We start from the raw sequence: 25,289 nt of genomic DNA, 5'->3' as shown, positions 1-25,289 counted from the left end.
CTTAATTGTAATTCAATTAATTACATACACAGAGTCCCCAATTACATTTTCCAATAAGACATTGGCTGTGGTACAGGTCTAAATGCACTTAACCAATTTTAATATATTAAGACCAATTTCCCTTGAATACTAATTACTACCTAATGATAAAATGAAAAGGGGGGGGGGTTCAGAAAGGAGGAGTGAGAAAAAGTCAATTCATGTGGAAGTTCTTAGCCCACATAGCACAATGGATGCTTTCATTACTCACAAAGTCCCTGTGGACAGGGCACAGGCTTGTTTCCTATCCAGGTCAGCACAGCTTTTAGCCCCAGGGGTCCACTTCTCCTTTGCCCAAAGGGACTGTGGGAAGTCTAAGAGGCTACTGGGAGGAATACCAAGGACAAGGCCACACAATCTCAGAGCACTGGGAGGGCACTGAGGCACAGGCATTTTGTTAATGGCCAATCCTTATATGGTGCACTGTGGCTCATTATAAGCTTTTAACATATAGTGTCATTTACTTGCTTCCATAGTTGACACCTCCCAACAGCCTCACAGGGCGGGATCACTGTCACATCTATCCCACAGAGAAATGAGGCTCACAGAGAAGGACTTGCCCAACACCTCACCTTTCCTCCTACACACATGGCCAACCACCCCTTAACAAACAGCAAGAGGTGGACACAGGAACTCTGTGGCAGCACTTCCGTTTCATTGAAATTCTATGAGTGTGCAAGGAGCTGTTGTGCAACGTCAAGTAGAAAATTCCTTACAGAGAACACCTACCTCCACGCCAGACAAGCAACTGCCTTTCAGCAATAACTCAGCCTGAAATATGGACCACGAGCGTCACAAGTCACTGCTCCTTGTAAACAGAGTTTATTTGCATGAGCACATTTCCCTTTGTACTTGATGAGTACTGCTGTGGTCTAATAAAGGAGCTTTAAAGCCCTTCAATCAAAGAACACGATAAGACCCTGGTGCGATTAGTACTTTGTAACAGAAGAAAGCAAAGTCTCCATGAGCAGAGAGGGACCACCAGGGAGTCTCCAGACCCGGTGGAGAGCAAACCAGAGGAGGATGGGCCTGCTGTGGAGAAGCTTCACAAAAGGTTCTGGAAACAGATCGAAAAGTGCACCACTCTTCCCTTCCGCTTGGTAGTCTTTCTCTTTTCTAATTCAGTGGTAGCGGGAGGGAGAGTCAAGTCTAAGCACGAAGACTGTGAAGACACAGCGTCCTCAGGGGCAGAGCGAGGGCATCAGGGCTCGGTACAGGAGGCACACATCATCGGGGGACAAACAAGGAGAGACAGGGTATCAATTAAGAGCCTGTCACTGTCCAGGGCGATAGGGCTGCAGTCTACCCTGCAGTCCAAGAGGAAGAAGGAGATGGACACTAAGCCCAGGATGTGGCGGTCAGGGGTCCCAGCAGGCTTTGAAGAGTTACTCTCTCTTGTGATTTTTTGTTTGTTTGTTTGTTTTTTTTGTTTTTGTTTTTGTTTTCAAGACAAGGTTTCTTTGTGTAGCCCTGACTGTCCTGGAACTCTTTATAGACCAGGCTGGCCTTGAACTCACAGAGATCTGCCTGCCTCTGCCTCCTGAGTGCTGGGTGTCCAGCACTCTCCTGGGTCTTTAAGGCCTCTGACCCTGCAGATCCTCTGTTTCAGCACAGTCTATCCGGGGGACTATGCAGCCTTTGCTGTGTGACCTTAAGTAACTGAGTTAAGTTCAGGAAGGTACTAAACAATGGAAGGATGTAAACATTCTGTGCATCTCCTTAGACGCTGAACTGAAGCCACTGACGCCTCTCTCCATAGCATCTTTACTAAGGAAGCAAAGGAACTAGGTTCAGGTTTGCAGTACACATAATGGAAGAAGACAGTTTTGTTTTCCAGGCTCCTCATTAGTATTCATAAAACATTAGCAGATCACTTCCCCTTCCAGAGCCTGAGTTTCCTCCTCTATAAAAGAAACATGACCACACTTTCCTAAAAGGTTGTTACAAGTGTGTTCCTATCTCACTCCATCTTCACGAGACACCCAAGCAGATTCCATCTCCACAGGAAACTGGGTCTTGGAGAGGTACCATGCATGATGTGCCCAATGTCAGAGGCTGCAGGTACTTCACCTAAGGTCTACCTGTTCTAGTCTACCTGTCCTTTAAGCACTATGCTGAACTATTAGGATAGCAGCCTAGTAAGAGATAAAGAGATAGTACCTGGCAGTTTCCGGGCAGTCCATAAAGTCTTGGGCACATTTTGGCCCCAATGATGAAGAATTCCAGAGCACCTAGCTCAAAGCTATGGAAGAAGCTGTTTCTTTAAGGCCCTGGACAGGTGACCCACATTTGATCAGTTGAAAGGTCATCCAGAGCATCTGAAAGAAGTGAAAACTGAGGCTGAGTGTGGCGCCAGGATTTATAGGGAAGCTTGAACTAGAACGGGAGTCTACTGCTACCTACTCAGAATGTACTTGCTGCTTCCGTCTGGTCTGCTTCCAGTTCCGAGAAGACAGTTGGCTGAAGGATGTAGTAGATTATGAGACAAGGATCCAAACTGGAAAGCTCAAGGACTCTGGCTTGTCACATTCTTATTTAGGCTGAGATCCAAGCACAAATGTGAGCACTCAGTCCCTAGGCAGAAACTTGTCACGTCAGTCCATGTGCAAACCTCTCTCTCATAGAGACCAAGGCACAATCATTTTCAGGATCCAAAGTTCAGGGTAGCTTAGAGTGGGCTTTGGAATCAGAGGGCTGACTTCAGGTTTTGATGCTACATGGTTACTATCTGGCTGGCTTTGGAAAAGTCTCCTCACAATGAGAATAATGTCTGTAGGAGAAAATGTGAGAAAGCACTTAGAAAATGTCCAGTATAAGATCCTGTAACAGTAGGCCTCAATAAACAACTCTAAAACACTGTCGGGTGTGGTTGTTTTAAAAAATATCATGCCACTGAAGAAAAATTGAAAGGCTGCTATTTACATTACGGGTTTTTTTTTGTTTTTTTGTTTTTTTTTTAATCCAATGATGTTACTTATAAAGTGAACCTCATTCTGGGACAGCAGAAAGTACCTTGCTTCTAAAATTCTGTTGGTCCTCAATTCCAGGTCACTACCCTCTCTCTCTATCTTGGCAAAGGCTCTGATGGTTCCATGGTTCCTGACCACCACATACCTGTGCCCCAGTGCTCTACCAGCCACAGAGGCTTGTCCTACCATTATTTCTTAGTTAAAGCCAACATTCCCTGATGGATAATATGCACCAGGTACTATCCTAAGAACCTTAGATGAGAATACACTGACTCCTTCTGTGAGCAGCATGGACAGGAAAGCGCATTCTCCACTGTGTGCTATAATGCATGCACTCCACTTGGCTCCCATTGTACATAGCTCTTGAAGGGCAATGAGCTTGGCCTGACCAAACATACCAAAAACAGTGAGAAAAACAACAACTAGTTTTGAAATATTGTTATGCTGACTGAACTTCTTCGTAGTAGATGGCTAGTAGACAACAATACATGGTTCTCAGCTGGGATCTCTACAGTTAGTCTTTTAAACATTTTCTATGAAAACAATAAACTGTTTTTCATAATCTGCATCTATTTTATACAGCTAAGTCACAATAGTCCATTGCATTCAACTGCTTTCTGCCTTTATCATTTATAAACACTGGTAGGGGTTTCTTTCATTCCTAGCTGTTTGGACTCACAACACCAGAACTGGAACCTTGGGGAAAGTGGTGCTGGGGCTCGGGAAGGTGCCACAGTTGAAGGAGGCTTTGGAGTGTGAGCTAGGGCCTAGGTGCCAAAGCTTCAGTCACTGATCCTCACACCTTTTTTTTCTTAACACAAGAAACTTGGGCCTCACTTTAAAAACAAAAGCAATCTGAATGATATATGCTACGGAGTAACAGCAGCAGCTTAGGAACACAGAATTTCCATGTAAAGTGTGTGAAACAATGCAGAGTAACCTACAGTGCATCACTAAGATGATAACCATGCGGCAAGTCATCCTTTGTGTTTTTAAGGAGGGAATACAAACATGAGTGTGTGCATGTGTATATGCATGTGCACACAACTATTCACTTACACGTGAATGTGTACAGCCCAGCCCTGGAAAGATACCTGTTATCTCCGGGAGGAGAAACAGGACGCAAGAAACAAAGGTAATTCCTACACTTTGCTTTCCTGAAGAAGAAGAAAATAACTTTTTACAAGTAAAAGTGTGAACATACCCAAAACAATTACCAAGATACTAATAAGTAAGCACAGTCTCTTATTTGTGACTTACTGGGAAGTCAACACTATGAAACAGAATCCTCTATGAGGTTCCTACTGGTCAATCACTTGCCCAAGTATGTCCAAGAGAATCTTTTGAGAAGGACAGGAACAATGGAGAAGGAAGCAATGATCAGGCGGAAGGGGCAGCAAGTGACAGCTGGGCAGCTCTTCCTGACACTCCATGGCATGGTGCTATGAGTTATCCCAGAAGGAGTACCACAGGAAGTGTTACACCAAGACCTGTTTACCATAAATCTCTCTCCATGAGAATCTGCCTTTATGTCACGCTCACCTTTCCTTCTTTTAGAAATTCTAGAATATGTAAGTATGAACCAAGAGAAAGGAAAATGAATGACCTGGAACCCCACCAAGCAGAGACAGCCACTTCAAGCTCATTCCTGCACTCATTGCTGCACTGCACTGCTAGCTCTATTTTCATGCACCGGGAGCATCTGTATGAGTCACAGTGCATTCCTGCCTTTCTTCCCTTTGGTGTTACCAACATGACTGCTCTCCTCACCGAACTTGCTAAACACAACTTATTTTTAAATACTTCGTTTACTTATTTGTGTGTGTATGTATGCACAAACATGTGTGTGCAGGTGTATACGTGTACACAAACACCTGTGTGTAGGTGCTCTAAGAGGTCAGAAGCTGGAGTTACAGGCTGTTGTGAGGTGCCAGACTTAAGTGTTAGGAACCAAATCCAGGTCCTCTGTGTGAGCAACAAACACTCTTATCTGCTGAGCTATCTTTCTAACTCCTAAACACAACTGTTAATGGCAGAAATAATCAATATAGATAGATAAATAAAATTCTGTACCTACTTTTTCTCCTTTTACCATTACTGCAGCAAATCACCAATTCTGCATTCTAGAGTAAACCCACTTGGCAATGGGATGCGATTCTTCTAATTAAATGTTGGACTTGGTGGGTTACCCATTTGTTGGGATTTTTGGATCTAAGACTAGTCTAAATGTTTCTGTCTTGTGCAGTCATTACTGGGGTTGCACCAAGGCCACACTCGCCTCATGTCTTCCATAAGCTCCAGGGCCATCTCTCTGGAGTGGCAGGTGGGAGTGGGCTTCTTTATTCTCAAGTGTCTCACCATGGCTTGCTTGGGTTCTCTCTATGGAAGGTTTTCAATCATTAATTCAAATTTTCAAAACTGACCAGAACATTCCCATTTTTTTTTTTTTTTTTTTTTGCGCCAATTTTGATGTTGACTTTTTTCCAGGAGTTCATTCTTTTCATCTACATTTTTCAAACTTTTAAAGTGGAGTGTCTGGGCTGGGGAGATGGCTGAGTGGGTGATGAAGCACCAGCTGTGCAAGCATGAGGGCCAGAGACAGCAGGAGCCCTGGGCCTTGACGGCCAGGCAGACAGAGCAGTGAAGCTCCAGGGTCAGTGAGACCCGAGACGATGGCTTTCCATGCACCTGTACAGGTAAGGGAACTTACACAGATATACACATACGCACACACATACGCTCCTGTGCTACATGTTTAACGACTGTGGGATCTGTCGTGTGTTTTCTTTTCATGCCTGTTACTACCCATGTTTCTGTGATATTTTTCTTCCTTGACTTTGATCCATTTCAAAAGAGGTTTACTGATTTCATGAGTCCTTTTGGTGTTTCTGAGTTTTCTAGCTCAGTGATTTCTGATCTTTGCTGCTTCCTTCCTTTTGATCTCTTAGGCTTTCTTTTCTGTTTTTCTATTTTTTTTTCAGCTGAATGTTCAGTTCATTACTATTCTTTTGTAACATATAGACCTGAAGGCTGCCACACTTCCATACATGCTGCTATAGCCATACCCACAACTTTTAAATGTTTCCTTCTTGTTTTGTTCACTTTGTACAACTAGGAGTTGAACCCAAGTTCTCACACATGCTAGGCCAGCATTCTGTCACTAAGCTATGTCCTCCCCCCAATATTGTCTAATTTCTATTATTATTTCTTTTGCACTCACAGGCTCAGAAGCTTACTTCTCAATTTCCAAATGCACACAAATGTTCTCTCCCTTTTCTTGATTTCTAGGCTAATTTTATTGTCATCAGTCAGTATATTAAGAAACTGTATAAACCCCCAATATAGGAACACAACTTAAGCTGTGACTTTCTTAATCTGAGGCAGAAACAACACTGTGAAAAACATAATGTACATAAATATTTGTTGCATTTTATGTCTTTTCTCAGGGTAGATTCCCCAAAGTGGAATCGTGTGTAAAATATTCTTAGCCTCTTATATATCCAGCTATCATATATATTAGATTCCTCTGCTGTCACCAGCATCTAAGGATTTCAACATCCTCGGATCCTCCCCACCCTTGAGGATTTATTTATGTTTATTTTAGTTGAGATATGGTCTTATGTATCTTAGATTAGCCTTAGACTCATGTAGCTGATGATGGCCTTCAACTCCTGACCCTTCTGCCTGAGCCTCCCACGTGCTGATAACAGCTGCACACCCCCATGCCCAGTCCTGGAGGAATACTTCTGAAATATCTGCTTTATTTGGTAAGGGGAGAGCATCAGATTTTGCATAAAAATACTCGGATATTAGATTCTTGAGAGAACACACACTATTTATCTAAAGTGTCTTTAGACCATTTAGGCATTACTGATTTTTAATTCTGTATGTTCTTTTTTTTTTTTTTTTTTTTTAAAGAAGATTTATTTATACAGTGTTATATCTGCATGCATGCCTGCACGCCAGAAGAGGGCACCAGATTTCATTACAGATGGTTGTGAGCCACCATGTGGTTGCTGGGAATTGAACTCAGGACCTCTGGAAGAACAGGCAGTGCTCTTAACCTCTGAGCCATCTCTCCAGCCCTAATTCTGTATGTTCTTATACAAGATTCTTATAACCAGCTGCAGATGGTGAGGCCATCAACCTTTATTTGAGAGCTTGCACTGAATGCCCAAAGTACACTTCCTATTATTGGTCAATGTGTGGATGCTGTTCCAGAAGAGGTAGCCAAGGGTTCTGGTCAAGGGGTAGCAGTCTGGTCTGCGTTGAGAGTCAGTGGCAGGACTAAAGATCTTTTATTCACTCACTCATCCGGTCTATTTTTTCCCTAGTATGCAGTCTTTAGCAGGCTGTTGAGTTAATGGGTCAGGAATGCCCTTGCAAATTTATACTCCAGTGGGGGAGGCAGACACCAGCCAGTTATTGAGCAGATGAGAATGAGCAGGTCTGGGTGACAGGACTATCTCTGCAGATGTGACATTTAAGCTGGGACAAGGACGAGGGTGAGCTCGTAAGAGAGAAGGAGAGAGCAGAAGAAACAGTTCTGGAGCATGAGTGCTGTGGGCAGGACCCTCCTCCTGTTCAGGAAACATCTAGCAGAGGGGTGACAAAACCTCACAACTCAGAGAAACTGGAGACAGGAAGGAAAGAAATCCACATCTCAGTGTGGCACTTGGAGTCACTGTGACGCCTTCTGCTGAGAATATTCAAGTGGCTAAACTTTTCTAAAACATGATGTCAAGCAGTTGACACTGACAAGGCCAGTTGCTGTATACACAAAAGAGCCTTCGCCTGAGAAAGAGCCTCTTGTTTCTAAGCTGTTTCCAGGGTTGTTCCAAAATTAGGAAGATGTAGTTCAAGAGCAAAATATAAATCACAGAGTGCTAAACAGGATGCAAACTACCCAATAGCACAGAATCTATCATTCTGCTTTGGGACACACGTCTACGGAGAGCCGTGGCCTGCCTTGGAAAAGAGTCACTTCTCATCTGCTTACAGAAGCCAGACCAGCAAGTCTCTCAACCACGTCACTCCTAAGCATGTTTGCAACAGACAAAGCAGCACAGAGGGAGGCAGCCAACGTACTGTTCTCTCGGACCAGGCAGAACTCCCAGGCGTTCTGGCTCTCCAGCGTGCTCTCCAGGTCCACTGCGATGTTAGGCTCACTCTGCTTCTCCAGGCGGTACTGAGGTCCTGGAAGATCAAAGGGGCAGGAGGAGGGGAGGAAGTCTGAAATGGTGAATGTAACACTCAGAAATTACCATACATCAGGGAAAGCTGAAAACAATAACATTTGACTTAAGGGTGTAACTATCCAAGATGGCAGAAACTGGCTTTTCTCACCCTGTTTTTAGCTCTTCCCACACTAGGTAAGAGGTTTGAGTCAGAATGAACTGGAGGCACACACAATTGCCCCATTTCTTGCTGTGGAACAGGTTACCATCCTCTCTGGACCCATGTCTGGACCTTACACCACAATGAGTACGATGAAGACCAAGATGATGAAAGACCCCCAGCCTCCCCGCCTAACATAGCTTAGCTCAGCTGTTTTTGAAGAAAGCCTGAGAGGCACTGAGGAGTTCAGTTAACGGGCACGGAATAAACAGAACATTTGTGGTTAGCCACCTGGCCCCAGAGCGAGGAACTAAAAGGTCAAAAGGACACCCTGTACCCTAGACAGGAGCTAGGCGTGGCGAGCTCAGGGAGAAACCACGAGCTCACCTGGGTTTGAACCTGGCCTCATTTGCATCATCCAATCAAAACCCTGTAACCAGGCTTCTTGCCCGAGCTTCGGCTGCCCGACCCTATAAAAACCCTCTGCTCCAGCCCGTGCGCGCGCCAGTCCCTTGAGCTTCTTGAGAGACTGTGTCGCCCCAGGTACCCGTGTTCCTGAATAAAGCCTCTTGCTGTTTGCATCTGATTCGTGGTTTCGGTGTGTTCCTTGGGCGAGGGTCTCTCCTGAGGGAAGACTGCCTTTAGGGGGTCTTTCAATGACATGGATAAAACACTGACTCAGAGCTGGCATGTGGTGCACACCTTTGAATCCCAGCACTCAGGAGGCAGAGGCAGGTGGATCTCCGTAAGTCTGAGTCCACCCTGGTCTACAGAGCGAGCTCCAGGACACCTAGGGCTATGTAGAGAGACCCTGTCTCAAACAAATAAACAAAAGCACCTCCTGGCTTAGGAATCAGACTTCACACAAGGCACTGCTGCCAAGGTACTTATAATTATCATTGCACACACAATTTCAACCAGGAATAAGGTATGTGTAGAACTCTATGATAGCTCAAGAATGTCAAAGAAATAAAAAACATGAAAGTCACAGAGTGAGTCTCAGGCTCTCGGTTTGGTAATGAAAAGGTAGCAGCTATCAGCTGTTCATGCTTTTACTGAGACATCTGTGGAAACATTAGACACATGGGTTCAGTATTCTGGCAACCAAGAATTCTACCCATCCCATTGCACCTAAGAGTTATGGCAGGTCTGAAAAGACATCAGAACATTTTATACATTTATTCACTACTTCTTTGTCAACCTAACTAGCAAATGTTGTTCTCAGATAACACTAATGGTCGAAAAGTCAGATTCAAAACTGTGCCTATAATTTGCTTGTGGTTATTAAAAAGGTGAGAGGCACAGGAAACTCTCATTACTCTGACTCTGAAAGGTGTGTTTGGCCAGCGAGAAGGAGGTGTGAGAGAGTTGAAGACGGCAGCAGAGGCAGTGCAGAGCTCCTGGAAGAATCTGGGTTTCTATTCCCAACACCCTAGAAGCAATGTGTCAGAGCCATGCATCCACTTTTATAAATTTACAGTGGGATATAGGTACAAAGTTTAATTATAACCATCAGCCCCCTCAATCTATGTTATAGTGTGTATTCAACCACTGCAGACTGAAAACACTTGGGAAAAGTTGTGTCTACAGTAGACTGATTATTTCTCATCATTCTTCATCGTCCATGCAGCAACTACCCACACCGAGTCTGCACTGTGCCAGGCACTACATGTACTCCAGAGATCAGTCTATGGGAGAGTGTGCTATGCAAACACTACACCATCTATCCATCCATCCATCCATCCATCCATCCATCTATCTATCTATTTATCTATTTTTTGGTTTTTCGAGACAGGGTCGTCTGTGTAGTTTTGGTGCCTGTCCTGGATCTCACTCTGTAGACCAGGCCGGCCTCGAACTCACAGAGATCCGCCTGGCTCTGCCTCCCCAGTGCTGGGATTAAAGGCGAGCGCCGCCGCCGCTGCCGCCGCCGCCGCCACCACCACCCGGCAACACTACACCATTTATAAGAGGGGCCTGAGCACCTGCAGATTCTGGTGCTGATAGAGGTCCTAGAAGCAGTCCCCCAACCCAAGATACTAATTTTGATAGTTATGATACTCAAAATTTGCGAACAACTTAGATTTGATAGCAGAGAACTTACTAAATAAAATATTGTTGAATACTTCAGTAATTCTAAGATATTTAATATTATAAAACATGTTTATAGTATGCTATTTTACAAAAAAACCCTAAGGCACAATTTTTATAGAATAATTATAGTTGTAAAAATATATATAAAAGTATAGGATAAGAAAGCTGTTTCTAAAATGTGAACTGTAGTTACACTGTAATAATGGGATTATACATGACTTTATTTTTCCTTTGTGTTGTCCTGTATTTTTCAAATTTCCATATAATAAAGGTTATTTTTATAACTTAAAATGTTGCATACACCTAAAAATTTTCCAATTTCTTACTATGTCATTTTTTTTCTGAGACTATTGTAATCACTACACGTTGTAGAACTTGGAAGAGCTTTTCATGCAATAATTTCAACTGAAACAGATCCATTTAGGCAGTTTCATCCTAAATCACCCTGCAGACTGGTGGCTGGCCTGCGTGCCCATCCCCCTTTTCTGCCCACTGGGAACCAAGGCCTGGCTGCCACAGAGGGAATTTCAGGCAAATTTTAAATTTCCAGGGAAGTCAGGGGAGCTAAGGGCCCCTTGTCCTGAAACCAACTCCCTGGCACACTCTCAAGAGTCTTTGTTCAGATTCTTCTATTAAAATCAGCATGTATCTTCTTCACATGGCTTTTAGGACTTTCTCTTGTTTCTACTACCTGCCCATCATGTACCAAGTGCCCACACTCTTCTCTAACTGGACCTGCAAGGCAGCCTCAGCAGCCCATTTCACAGACAGGACCCCATGAAGAAACCTGCCCACGATCACAGGGTAAGGAGCAGGAAGAGGGGAGTAAGGCCCAAGGTCTTTTTGGATTCACCACTCTTGAGCCTTGAGCCTTTCCTCCTCCTGCAAACTATAAATTACTGGCTAATTACAGAGGCCACAGCTTACATCATAAATATAGATTTTTGTAGATTTGTAGATTCTTCTGGTTTGGAATCACTTAACTTGTGGTTTATATAATTCAAAATGAAAATGATCTAAAATATTTATTTTAATGAATTCATCAACACTCTGAGCTATGGCTATGCTATGGTCCATGGCAATAGAGGCCCCTATGAAGAGGAGAGCTCCTTATCTTTCTAAGAAGACCTTTCCACCTTTCTTTCATGAAACAAAAACAACAAAACTACACACACTCAGTGATGACGGCCGTCACAGGCCCAGTATGGAAAAGTCAGAGGACAATGTGGAGGAGCTGGTTTCCTCCTTCCAGCACACGCAGCATCCTGCATCAGCGAGCTACCTTGCCCACAGCCGTCTTTAAGAACCTTCCTATTGCTCTGAGTGTGTGGAAAGTGAATTCCACTATGGGCTGCTGTCTGCTCTAGGTGCCCCTACTGTTCCTAGAAAGGAAGGAATACGCTGCAAACCATTTCTGAACTTGGTGAGGAGCTGATAGGCATTGGCTTTTGGATGTGACTCAAGACCTAAATTCTTACCAGGAGCTTGAATAAGAGATCTTGCAGAGGAAGACTTCACTCACCCTCCCAGAAAAAGGCCAGATCAATAACTTCCATGTAATGAGAGCATACTAGACCCAAGTGAGAAGCAAGACAGCTTAGGCTGGGCTCAATTGCCTTGGTCCAGGTCCTGGTTGAGCCATTTAGTTTATGATGTTGCCAACTTATTTAACCTCCTGTCTGTTTCTTCATCTGTAATATGGGGATGATAATAGCATCAACCTCAGAGGGCTGTCTGAAGAATCCATGGGCCAAGAGCTGTATGGTGTCTGACATACTGACTTTGGCGGGTTTTGAATGAGACATGCCCCCCATAGGCTCATGACATAGTCCCCAGTCAGTGGTTCTGGGAAAGCTATGTAACTTTTAGGATGTGGAGCCTTGCTACAGGAAGTACATTGCTGGTGATGGACTTTGAGAATTTATACCCTCACCATGTCTTTTGGTTCTTGTTGTAGAATATTATTTTAAGGTATGTTATTTTTGTTTATGTTGCATTTGTTTAACTCTGTGAAGCTGTGTTACTATGCCTGTCTAAAACACCTGATGGTCTAATAAAGAACTAAATGGCCAATAGCAAGGCAAGAGAAAGGATAGGCAGGGCTGGCAGGCAGAGAGAATAAATAGAAGGAGAAATCTATGAGAAGAAAGAAGTAGCCAGAGAAGGAGGAGGACTCCAGGGGCCAGCCACTCAACCACCCAGCCACCCAGCTACACAGCAAGCCATGGAGTAAGATTTACAGAAGTAAGAGAACAGGAAAAGCCCAGAGGCAAAAGATAGATGGGATAATTTAAAGTTAAGGAAAGCTGGCTAGAAACAAGCCAAGCTAAGGCTGGGCATTTATAAGTAATAATAAGCCTCCGTGTGTGATTTATTTGGAAGCTGGGTAGTGGACCCCCAAAAGAAGAAAAAAAACAACCAACAACAGGTTCTTTCTCTGTTTTCTGTGTGCCAGTGAGATGTGATCTCTCAGCTTCCTGGTCCTGCTGCCATGCCTTTCCGGCCACTATCAACTCTGGCACTTAGGAACCCTGTACTTCCTACTTCCTTTCTTAAGCTGTTTCTAGTCATGGTGTTCTATCACAGCAACAGAGAGGCAAACTAGAACACTGCAATTCTGTTTAAGGGTGTGCCGTCACCATCCCTATCTCAAAACTGAAGTGGGGTGAAGGAAGGGTCATAACTCTGATCACCCACCATCACTCCAAGGCTCACTCTGTATCAGCAACTGATTTAAGCCTTCCCTACAGATCATCTCATTTATTCTTAAGATACCTTGAGAAGTAAAGAGCATGAATCCCATTTAACAGGGGATGGAACTGGGACTCAGAGCTGAGAATCTGTTCCACATCCCTTGGGTGCTGGTGAGGCCCAGGCCCACACTCTCTTTGCTGTGATGACCCACCAAAGTCTCAGTAAACAACAATCCAGATTAGCACAACCTTCATCCACTATATACCAAACTACATCTCCATCAACTGTGTGTCTGACTTCCAGAGAGCTGTCATGGAAGAAAAGAACAGCAGCCAGAAAGCCATGTATGAAAGACAAGCTGTGGGGTCAGTTTCTATGAGTGTGTTTTGCCAAAGACATGACTTTATAAAATAGGAAAGGCTCTTTCATACTGAACAGAACATGACTCGCAAGGCACTGTCCAACCTTCGCAAAAAAAGGTTTTAAAATGTCACAGCTGTGCTTGAAGCTACATGCCCTCTGGTGCACAGCACAGGAGAACACAAAGGGAAGGTTCTGGGAAGCAGTCACTCTATAGTGACAAGAACCTGTTTGGGCATTCCTATGATGTATTTACTGCAGCACTGCCGCAGCATGAAATGGTCTAGGAACAACAACGTACTACTCTGGCGCTTTGAGAAAGTTCCAAGCTATAGCATACAGGCGGGGTTGGAGACCCAAGGCAAACATCTCAGCACCCAAAGAAAATCTGGAGAGTCTTTTGGCTGGGGTACATGCTCAGTGGGCTTTCCCTGATCCCTCTGACTCTTGACTGAAACAGAAATCTGTAGAGTCTGTTTGTAGGGTAAAAGGGCCAGCCAAAGAAACTTGCCCTGACCCTAGAACCAGAGCCAGTAAAAGAAACCAACCCTGGCCCTGGAACCAGGGCCAGTGAGAGAAACCCACCCTGGCTCTGGAAACAGGGCCAGTGAGAGAAACCCACTCTGGCCCTGGAACCAGAGCTAGAGAGAGAAACCCACTCTGGCCCTGGAACCAGAGCTAGAGAGAGAAACCCACCCTGGCCCTGGAACCAGAGCTAGAAAGAGAAACCCACCCTGGCCCTGGAACCAGGGCCAGTGAGAGAAACCCACCCTGGACCAGGGCCAGTGAAAGAAACACTTTAGCCCTGAAACCAGAGCCAACTCTGCTTTCGACTGAACATGAAACCAACCAATCACTGAGAAGAAAACCAACCAATCCCTGAGCATGAAATCTAGCCAATCTGAGTTTGTCCAGACTCAAGGGGATTGAAATCTGACCAATTCCCTCCCTGAAAATCTTCTCCCTGGAAAAACTTTGCCCCTAAGAAGCCCTCTGCCTGTTCGGTGGGCAGCTGTCCTTCTTTACCCTGGCAGAGGTAGCCAATCTCCTGGATTCCTCCTTCCCAAGTAAATCTCTTGAAAGAGTTTTGGGTGAAGATCTTCTTTTGCCATTGTAAAGCAGAATCTCTGTTGAGAAGCTCCCTTAGGGGAACAGAGCAGAAGTAACAACTTTTAGCTGGAGATGGAGCAGATTTCTGCAAGGGTTTCCTCTTTAGCAGACTGAAGCAGAAGTAACATCTTGGGCTAGAGCTGAGAATAAACAGATACCTCTGCTGGGAAGCTCCCTGGGTGGGGGGCGGGGCGGAGCAGAGCTCAGTTGTAACAGCTCTCTTGGAGAGGAGCAGGACTGCCTGCCGTATCCTGTGGGGAGACCATCCCCACTGGACCCCAGCTTCAGGTATAGCCTGACTTCCCGACAAGTCAGGATACTTTTCTCCTCACAGCTGTAGGTATGCAGGATACCCTCCCTTCACAGCTGTAGGTATAGCCAGACTTTGGACAAGTCAGGATACCTTTCCCTCCGGAGCTGTAACACTTAGACTGTTGGCTGGTGATACACGCTCAGTGTGCTTTCCCTGATCCCTCTGACTCCTGACAGAAACATGAAGGGTTTTAGCACATGGTATCTTAACAGCCGAGAACCAGCTGGAGCTGAAACCTGATGGGAAGCAAGTGCCTATTCAAGTCGAAAGACAGGAAAGCCTTCCTATAGTCCGTCAGTGTGCATTTTTTCTGAAGACCTTGGTGCTACAGAGAGTGGGTCTTCCTCAAAGTACCTGGTTGCTTTTGTGCTGTCACAAAGCTTAGCCTAAATCTGTCACTAACATCTACCACATTTCTCTTTTTCCCCTCTGCCCATTAGGAAATGTGGCACTCGGTGTGGACCTTGACTGCTGTGACTCAGGCATACGTACCTACGCCAGCTCCTCTTCAGGACACTTTGCCATTTAACCTGTATTTTCCTTTTCCTTTCATGTAGTTGACTGGTCAATGCATTTTTATCCTATTATAAGGTCTACACTTGAAATCTTTTTGGATAGAGGCAGGATATAAACAAAGTAACTGACCACTGATGCTAAGACTGGCCCGTGGGAGGGAAAGGACAAAGTCAAAGGCTCATGGTTACATCTTCATGTCAACTATTTGCCATGCTCCAACTTAAAAGCGTTTCTTATAGTCAGAAAAAGCTAAGAATGAGCAAGTAAGAGGCAAGGCTGGCTGAGGGGGTGGGGGAGCCCTGGTATTTGCCCTGCAGGAGAGGAGTACTGCCAGCTGTGCATTCTGGTGTACTACTTAATTATCTGTAAAATGGGTCCAACGAAACTTTGCTCAGAAGTCTGCTGTGAGGCTGAAGTGAGAGAATCACAAACTCTCCTTGGCAAAGTGCTTGGGCAATAGAGCCATCATTGCTAATGCTGAACCAGAAACACTGCACAAAGTAGTGGTAATCCCTAGTCCTGGGGTACAACAGGCTATCATGTCGGGGGGACACATGGTGGCTAGGAGTGCTGGCACCAATGTAGATGTCTATATTCTTTCTCATGGGAGACCAATACTGTGGGGTGAAAAGGGTATACAGTTCTTTTCAAAAGCTTGCTTTTGATACTACAGGCAGTATTTAAGATTAGAGACTAGCTTAGTAGCCAGGCCTCCTAGTTTCCTGACCTCTCGGGTCCTACAAATATGGTCTGAAAATGAGTAAATGTCAGAACTCAGCACAGCACAGATACCAAAGGATATGTGCTGTGACCATCCACAGGCTCATTTGACATCTTTTGAGCATCAATAATGTGCCAAGCTAAGAGATGAGATGAGTAATCAACAGCCTATCCCTCAGGGAGCCTGGGGAGACAGAGAGACAGTTTAGCAGGTGAATTCAAGAACAACTGCTGCTCTTATCCAAGGTAGTGACAAGGTGCTGTGGGATCAGAAGTGGGTCAACCCAGGTCATTCCTCTTCCCTGTGGGGAGAGCATCTGATCTGGGCCTTGAGGGAGGACTAGAAGCCTGGGTTAAGGTCCAGGAAAGGCACTCCTCCAGAGTCCTGAAGAACCTATGTAGACTCTGGATGAATCTGGGGCAGCCTGGGGACACAGTGGGAGCTGGGGCAGACCACTGGTCAAGATTCGGAATTTTTCTCACAGCAGCACACACTACTAGCACAGTGAGAGGACACAATCAGTTGTTTGGAGAGATTCCTCTGGTGACACTCTCCAGGGGCTGGAAGAGGCTGGTAGACGGGGACCACCATACCAAACTTGTCTGCTTAGCTCAATCCTGAGAGACTCCCACAGCCAAAGCTGTCACTGACAAGCTGATGGCATCTCCATTGGAGTGTAGACACAGCACCAGCCATCCCAAAGCACCACCTGTCCTTGGTGTCTGCTCCATCCAGGCTCTTCCTCTGGGGGCAGCTCTCATCCTTTCCTTGACTTAATGTAAGCACAGGACTACATTCAAGTGATGACCACTGGAGCTTACGCTACCTCCAAGACTCAGACTGGAAAATGTTGGAATTTCAATGATAAAATAAGAAGAAGCTAACATGACAACAAGGTCACACTTTAGACCCTTCTAAGCCAATACACTTTGCTCTTAGTGAAAAAGCCCAATATAATCAAATTAAACACAATTCCTATTACAAAGGAAGAAAGGCCAGAGCTGTTGCAATCAGCCAATTCTCTTGCCTAGTTAAACTGCAGAACCTTCAGGAAAGGTTTTGAAAGCATGACCCATCAGTTCTAATTTTTAAAACTTATCCTTTCAGTCAAGACTAGAAAAAGGCCCATTCCAACTTTTATCTTTGCTACAAAGTGCTGTTATCTTGGCCTGATGTCAGGAGCTCCAGCTCTCTTTCTGCTGACAAGCAGAGACGAGAAGATAAGATTGGAAACGAATCTCACTTCTCTGAGTAAATAAATAATCAATACTCATCTAAATGTAAATGAGAAGGTAGCCCCCTCTGATAACAGCACTCTTATCAGAGAGCCAATTTTCTGCAGACATTTGGCCTCAACCAAATCACCATCATTCAGCCCTAGCCTAATGGCAAAAAATCGTAACTAAATTGAACCGATCACCAGAGATCAACTAAGTTCTGCCCTGGCCACTTCAGGTTCAAATGTTTGGGAATGCAATTTTGCCCCCATTAACTTTCCATAGCAATGAAGAGCAGACTGGTCAAGGGGCCAGTCTGTGTGATAAACAAACCCAGCTAGGGGGGCTGGCCAGGGTATGAGGAGGAATGGGCATGGGTGTGCTGAACAGACACCCCCCCATCTATGACTTGAAGGCCAATCCAAGGTGGGCAGGGCATTCCTTCCTCATCTAAGGACTGCCTCCAACTCAGGAGACAGTTTGTCTGATGATCACAGCGTTTAAAGCTTATTAAAGATGGAAATAAAGAAAAGGAGATATGAAAAAGTGACTGTAACTGAAACAACACAAGGATTCAGATGATCAATTTCCTCCAACTCATTTGTCTCGGGCTTACATCTGGCCCAGTAGCACCACTCTGACCTGATTTTACTGAAAGAAGACGCCGTCTACAAGACAAATCACTTCCAACCACTGCACTGGGGTTTCCATTTCTTTGCTGCAAGACTCAATTCACTGCTGATGAGAGTATTGGGGAAATTATGACCATTATTGATAGGACAGCAAAACCACTTTTACACAGTAGTCTTTAACTCAAAAGAAAGCTTGCACTGGACCATTAATGAAGGTGTCAGCTAGAATCAGAAATTAAAGACAAAGGCTGGCAACTGCCTGATTTTTAGAGCACATCCAAGACACAAAATGTGAGCCTTTCATTCTCTGGAGTGGAACAGAGCCTAACCAAGGAGGAGGGCAGCCTGCTCTGTCCACAGGTAGGAGGGAAACACTGCTCTCTTCCCTGGTGTCCAGAAGCAAAGCTCGTGATAGTCTTTATTTGCTACTTCTGTGTGCTGTTGTCCAACCTCTGTGAGCATCTGAACCTTGAAGGTGGAGGTGGACGTAGGCTGGCATTAAAATGTGGGTTTCAAATCACAAAGACAAGGATGAAACCCTGACTCTTATCCGACATTGAGGGGGTAAGCTGATTGAGAGGAGCACGCAATAATCGAAGATTACCTGTAGCACAAAGTCTACTACAAAGTAGGCGTCGATAAATGTCAACACATTGCTGGGCAAATCTGACAACATTATTAACCTGTTCTTTTTGAGAACAAATATGGCTTCCTTCCCAGGGCATAACAATGACTGTGACCAACACCAGAAACTTCCTGTCCTTAACGAAGTCCTCTACATATATCAGCTTTTTTGAATCTTCAACAACACTACAAGGCAGGGCTTGTTATCTTCTGCTGCAGAGAGGGTAAGTCAACTGTGGAGTGACCAGTCATCTGCCTGTGGTGAAGTCATGCTGAGAAAGGTGTGTCTGAGCTGGGCCTGCGGCCTAACTACTTTCCTACAGCCCACATCAGTTTTGATCTTTGAATTTTTAAAAAAAATCTATGTCTATATATATCACAGGGTTGAGATGATTCATCAGCCCAGAAAGAGACAAAGCCACTGGGTCGGGCTGGGCATCGGGGAAGTCAAAGTGGGCAGCTGTCCTAAGGGTCAAAACTCAAAATCCCAGCAGGCTGGCTGCAGGCACTTACCCACAACAGCTGCTGGTCCTGCCTTGCCTTTTTTTTTTTTTTTAAAAGGGGAGCTCTTTCCCTACGTTAAATGATTTACAGAGTTACTACCTCAATCCACAGCTCTGAAAGTGTGATTTCTTTAGGGTTTAACTATACCCATTTCTAGTCTTGTTACAACTTTTTTATTGCGATAGAAAACATTTACTGGAAATATGTTACTGCTATTACCAGGTCATAAAATAAAAAGAAAAATAGTTTATGTATTGCCATCATTTCCAATCATCAATCAGAGAGTGCCAAGGCGAGGAAAGGAAAGGGCGTGCAGCCAGGATCTCCTCCTTTGTGTAGGAGAAAATGTGGGAGCCTCATAATTCTTCAGAACAAATTTCTTCTCGAATACCAGGCACAGGGCTGGGCTGGCAGAGAGCACACCTTGGCTGCATCCCCCATCTCAGCAGCCTCTGCTGAACTTTCTGAGCTCAGAGCTCCTCCACACCACCTTCCTGGGACCCTGCTTCCTAAAGCACCCACAAAGCTGAGCAGGAACACTTCTGTCTGTGACCTCCCCCCTGCTATAGGGTCCTCCCTGAAGTGGGGTGGGGCTTTTAAAACCTCAGCCTTGTATTCCCAGGGCTTTGGAGGTGTTGAATGATCATTGTTCACTAGGGTGGCTTCAATAGGGTGGTACTTCAGATCCAACAACTCATGTCCACGACTGTGGGCCCGTATTAGGAAATATTAATATAGGTCCAACTAATACAAGGACCTATGTTTAAAGACATTTACCACAGCATCATTTTAATACTGAAAACCCTATAGGGCTTAAATGTCACAGTAGGAAGCCTTTAAGTAAATTATAGTATATCTGTAAACTGGGATGTTATATAGCTATTATAAAAAGAAATTAAGGTAGTTAAGACATGGGAACGGTCCTTTAATACATGAGCAAGTTAAAAACAAGCAAACAAACCCAGATGGGGTGGTGCATGTCTATGATCCCAGCATGTGGGGAGCTGAGGCAGGAGGATCGTGAGTTTGAGGTCAGCCTTGGCTACATAACCTGTCCTTAAAAAAAAAAAAAAAAAAAAAAAAAAGAGGTCGGGGTGGTGGTGGTAGTAGTGCACGCCTTTAATCCCAGCACTTGGGAGGCAGAGGCAGGTGGAGCTCTGTGAGTCAGAGGCCAGCCTGGGCTACAGAGCAAGTTACAGGACAACCAGGGCTGTTACACAGAAAAACCTTGTCTTCGAAAAACAAAAACAAAACAAAACAAAATTAAAGAGAAAAGTTGGAACAGGGGTGTGTGTACCTTATGGTAGAGTGATAACTAGTATGTGTAGGCCCTGAGTTTAATCCTAAGTAATGCAAATAAATAAAAAGTAGTAAGGCATACAGTATGTGTAGAGTATGCTACATGTTAGTAAAGTCAAACCCCAACAACACATACACTTGTGCACATCTGTGTGTACACTTGTGGAATGTAAGACAGCATGTATCCCACAAACACATGTATTTAGAATGTATAAGGATATGAGCTCTACTGACTACAGTTTCTCTGGGGTGCAAAATGAAATAGTTCTTTTGTTCTTCACTTTACAGATTGTGATATCAGGGTTTTGACAGTCGACATATATGAGTATTATATGTCACTTAAAATCCAATTTATAAAGTGACATTCAGCAATCTTAGGCCCTTCCAATCTGGGCCAGCGGGCTAGTAGGCACTGGAGCTTCCTCCAAATCACCCAGGCTCAGTGGTTGCTAGAGAAACTCTGGCTGTCGGGGAGAAGGGCCCACACAACTAACTGGGTGCAGAGGCTACTCAGGGGAGCAAAGAGGCTGCTAAAGAGGGCTGGCCCAGCGAAGGCCAGGCAGCTGTCCTCCGCAGGACGACACATAGGGGCTCCAACTGCACACCAGTCCAGGCTTGCCTTCCGTCACTGCATGGGCATGGCAACTGTGCCTGCCCTGTTCTCCTCATGGCTTCTACCCAGAGAACAAATGGTGATCCCACACTGTTCTGCAGGCCCTACCACGCTTCCTTCTTACACTCCAGTTTGTATGTAAGAAGCAGTGTGTCTGTCAGTAGTCCGTCCCCACAATTGCCCAGGGCATCTGAGACAGCATGGAGAATATCTAAACAGCACCTTGCTTGGGTCTGAATTTGCAGCTCCACCACTTATTACCTGTGTAACCCTAGGTAAGTTATCTAACTTCTCTATTCCTCAGTTTCCTGTCATCAGAGGAACAACAAACAGCACCTGTCTCTCAGGGTTGTTTCAAGAACTAAGAGAAGGCGGCTGACACACAGCTCGCACTCCATCCAGATGCCTGATTTGCTGTTCTGTCTTCAGCTCTCCAGCAGCAGCTGAAACCTCTGAGGCCTGTCACGGCTTCCTCCTCCTCCTCCTCCTCCTCCTCCTCCTCCTCCTCCTCCTCCTCCTCCTCCTCCTCCCTTAGACTGACGTGGTAATCCAGAAAGAGACTCCAGCCCCTTGAGTCTCTGCCCCCTGGTCCTGCTAGTCTTCTCACACTTCCTCTCTCTAAGCATTGTCTTTAGTCACACTCTGCCTCTGGACTCCCTGGGGCAGCAGCCCAAATAAAGGCTCGCTTGTGCTAGGTGTTTACAGTTGGGTAGAAAGCACTATCAGCATCTGCATTCCCAGGATAGTCTCAACACACAGGTGTGTTCAGAACATGCTGCTCACCTGGTTAGCCCTCCCAACCACCTCTTCCTCCAGACTGGGGCTTTTTCTCCATCTGACTCTCAATGCTGGGGGCTCCGGACATGGCCCCAACTCTGACTGGTTTCCTGGGGATGCAAGGAGCCAGTGTGGCTCAGAACCAGGGGTTGGACAACAAGAAAGTTCAAAACCTAGAAGCTAGAGGCCACTGAGCAGGAGCCTTTTCCAATGAAGGAAAAGAGAGGGAATGACCGAATTAAGAAAACAATGTAAATAATGTGTGGAATTCCACTTGCCATAATTCTCAACAGCCCGACAAATGACTTTTTTGCATCTTTGAAATGATGCAACTTGGTCAATGTGTGATGAACTAACTGGACAGATGGCAGGGTCTCAGTTTTCCAGTCCGTTTTATACTCTCACCAGCATTACAGGCAGCATGTGAGAAGGGCGAGGAGAGCTCACCACCTACATCTTGTCACAGATAGGTAAGACAGGAGGTCTGAGATTACTCCGACACCACTTGTTAGACAACGGAAACCTTTAACACTGTCCCTACGCATCTAACTTTTCAACCCAATATGTTTCTCTTAACTTGAGTTGTGGTGACATTACCAAATTTTACATAGTTATCTGTTGCTCTGTAAAGAAATACAGATGGTTTTATGGAAATAAACAGTCATTTATTTTAAACAATTGTAAAATAGTTTATAGAAACCAGTGGGGTAATGCATTCAAATAAATGCCAAAACTGGCTGATGGGGAGCCAGGATGCTAAATCACACTGCTGAGGAATTCAGCTGTAGGGAACAGATAGTAAATCTAGAGTGACAGAATTCCCCGTGACAGCAAAGGTTTCTGACATCCAGTCCAGCACTCAAAACCACAGCAGTTCAAACCCATTTTCTGTAACACAGCGCTGACACCCAGTGAAATTGGTGAGTGTAGTCACAAGCACCTAACAACAAAAAGAAAAGAAACAAAAAGGAGACGATGTCTCTCTGCAGCCTCTCTGAGAGGTGTGACAGCCGGGATTCCAACCAGAGTCAGTGAGGAGCCAGCACAGAGCCAAGTCTTATGATCCATGGAAATCTGAAGGCTCCCTTCAAATCCACTGAGGCCAGAGATTGGTTAAGATATTGCACTCACATTCTCTTAGCAGTTCAGTCTCTCACTCTGGAAAATGGTGGTAATAGCAGGTATCAGAGGCAGTGTTCTGCAACTGGTACAGACAATGGCTGTTGGCCACAGGCCTGCTGGTGCTCCTATTAGATATCCTGGGAAGCACTAATGGCAGTGACTGGCTTGTATCTTTGCAGAAACAGAAAACTCCAAGTCCTTTTAGCTTCTTATTTTATAGGACAACGAGAGTCTAAACATTGGGGTCCTCACCTCTCAAACTCACCCTTTAACCTTGCGCCGGGACGGTCTGATGGTGACAATGGATGTTTGTGTGAATCCACTCAGCTGCTCTCCACAGTTGCTATGCCCCAAACTAGCACTGAAGAGGGAAGGTAAAGCTCCCTCTGGTCTCTAAGGGGCTGCAGGGTACACAGGGTACTTAGTTTTCCTCCTGTTGCTAGTTCTTAGTGCCTAAGCTCTACTGGCTCCACCCACTTGCCAGGGTTCCCTTGTAGGCCCACCACCCAGCATGTAATGAAATGGTCTTGTTAGTGCCTCCCAGCCTCTGGTCATCCATTCTTCACCCACTTCAGAGGGTGCTCTCTCGAGGCAAACTCTGAAGGTTTCTTCCGGGGCTGCTCTCCAGGCATTCCATCCATTCTCCTTTCTTGTCCTGTGTTCTCTAGGAATTAGCGAACTGGTCTCCTCTCCTTTAGTGTACACTTCATGGTTCCTTGTCTGTGTCTCTCACTGCTTCTTCACCCACGGCATCTGTCCCCCACATTGTCAGTCCTGTGTTGATGGACTGCCCTTGGTTCCATCACTGACTCTGTACTTGCTATTCTCTCTTGAGCTTCCCAAGTTCCCAGACTGTCCTCCGTCCTTTCCCACAACAGGCAGGTTGTGGCACATTCCTGTCACCACAGGTGCTGCTCCAAGCAGGATCTCTAAAATCCAGGGGGCCAAAAGCAAGGCTTCATTTTTAACACCCTGACTTGGCCTTCTTCTGTCACTCAGATAATGGCCCTTGCCCTCAGGCCAGGTCCCCTGCTGGGTTCTCAGCATGCTCCTGGTGTGCTTCTCTGAAATCCTGCTCTATCTTCTGAGGGTACCAGCATGCCTGGATCTCCTTGTGCAGAAACTACATTTATGGAACTGAACTGTACTTGCTAGTTAAGAATGAAGGAAAAGAGAGGGAATGACCGGATCAAGAAAACAATGTAAATAATGTGTGGAATTCCACTTGCCATAATTCTCAACAGCCTGACAAATGACTTTTTTGCATCTTTGAAATGATGCAACTTGGTCAATGTGTGATGAACTAACTGGACAGATGGCAGTGTCTCAGTTTTCCAGTCCGTTTTATACTCTGAGCATCTTGCTGGCTAAGTTTGACTGCACCATTTGAAACTACTCATTCCTAGCTTTTATCGGTCCTACTGTAGAGAATAAAAAGCTCACTATATGGATTTCATGAGAAAAGTTACTACAGTGTGTGGGCCCATGAGCAGCATTTTAGGAGGCAGTTTTTAGGTGGTGATTCTGAAGGCGAGGCTTTTGCTTACTGGTTGCCTCTGTGGTCCAACCCGTTTTAGCATGTGGTTCTCTGTGCAGCTGTCCCGAGATGCTAAACATCACCTGCTTTCTTGGTTCTGGTGCCAGGTTATGCCACCCTCTCCCACAGACCTTTTAAACATCAGCCCCATCTGGCAGCAGGGTTCCTTTCTGCCTGTCCCATCTCTCTTCCAACAGTCATGTACCAAGTAGAACTTGTTTCAAGTCAGGACGTGGACATTCTAAGTAGGTCTGAATGGCTAAGACCCTGTCCAGCTCTTCCCAACAGGTGTATGGGCAACCCTTAACGCTCAGGGGCAAATCCCTGCTCCTGTCTCTAAGCTGAGGATGACGTGTCTAAGTCACGGTTAGTGCAATGATGAAATGAGGTGTGAACACAGGTAAAGCGCTCAGCCTGGCAGGCAGTGATAAATTAAGAGCAGTCTGGCACACTTTCCTGTGCCTAACATTCAAGCTATCAAACAGGTGAAAAGAGTAATTATATATCCTGATTTATTTTAAGCTAATTGTGACATAACTAAGAAGTTTAGCTATGTTTTTCCCTGTGTGACAAACAAAACAAAAGGCTAGAGTGATAGAAAAATGGCAGTCGAGGGATCATGGCTGGCAGCCATTTTCCTTTCTGGTTTCATCTATTACCTAGGAGCTGGCTGCCCTGCTGACTTTCCATTTGCCTTGCTAATAACAGTAAATCCAGCAGCTTCCACTGCAGTCCCTGTCTCCTTCAGCTGACTCCCAGGCCAATCAGTATCTCTTCTCAGCTCATGTCAGATGTTCCCTGGAAAGTCCTG

At 45.2% G+C, this 25,289-nt stretch overlaps 1 protein-coding gene across 7 annotated transcripts in view; it reads right to left on the bottom strand.

Moving 5' to 3' along the window:
- The window catches only part of Mapkap1 (MAPK associated protein 1), a 217,375-nt gene that overhangs the window by 48,677 nt on the left and 143,409 nt on the right, over positions 1 to 25,289 (bottom strand). For 6 of the 7 annotated variants that reach the window (XM_059260122.1, XM_059260120.1, XM_059260118.1 and 3 more), the window contains one exon: positions 8,097 to 8,204. The exons of the other annotated variant lie outside the window; for it this stretch is intronic. In XM_059260122.1, the coding sequence (XP_059116105.1) occupies positions 8,097 to 8,204 (108 nt within the window). The remainder of the gene's footprint in view (positions 1 to 8,096; positions 8,205 to 25,289) is intronic. 7 annotated transcript variants of the gene reach the window in all.

The sequence above is a fragment of the Peromyscus eremicus genome, chromosome 4 (genome assembly GCF_949786415.1).
Source record: "Peromyscus eremicus chromosome 4, PerEre_H2_v1, whole genome shotgun sequence".
Classification (NCBI taxonomy): domain Eukaryota; kingdom Metazoa; phylum Chordata; class Mammalia; order Rodentia; family Cricetidae; genus Peromyscus; species Peromyscus eremicus.
The sequence above is the reverse complement of the archived record's forward strand: the minus strand, read 5'-3'. Positions and strand labels throughout refer to the sequence as shown.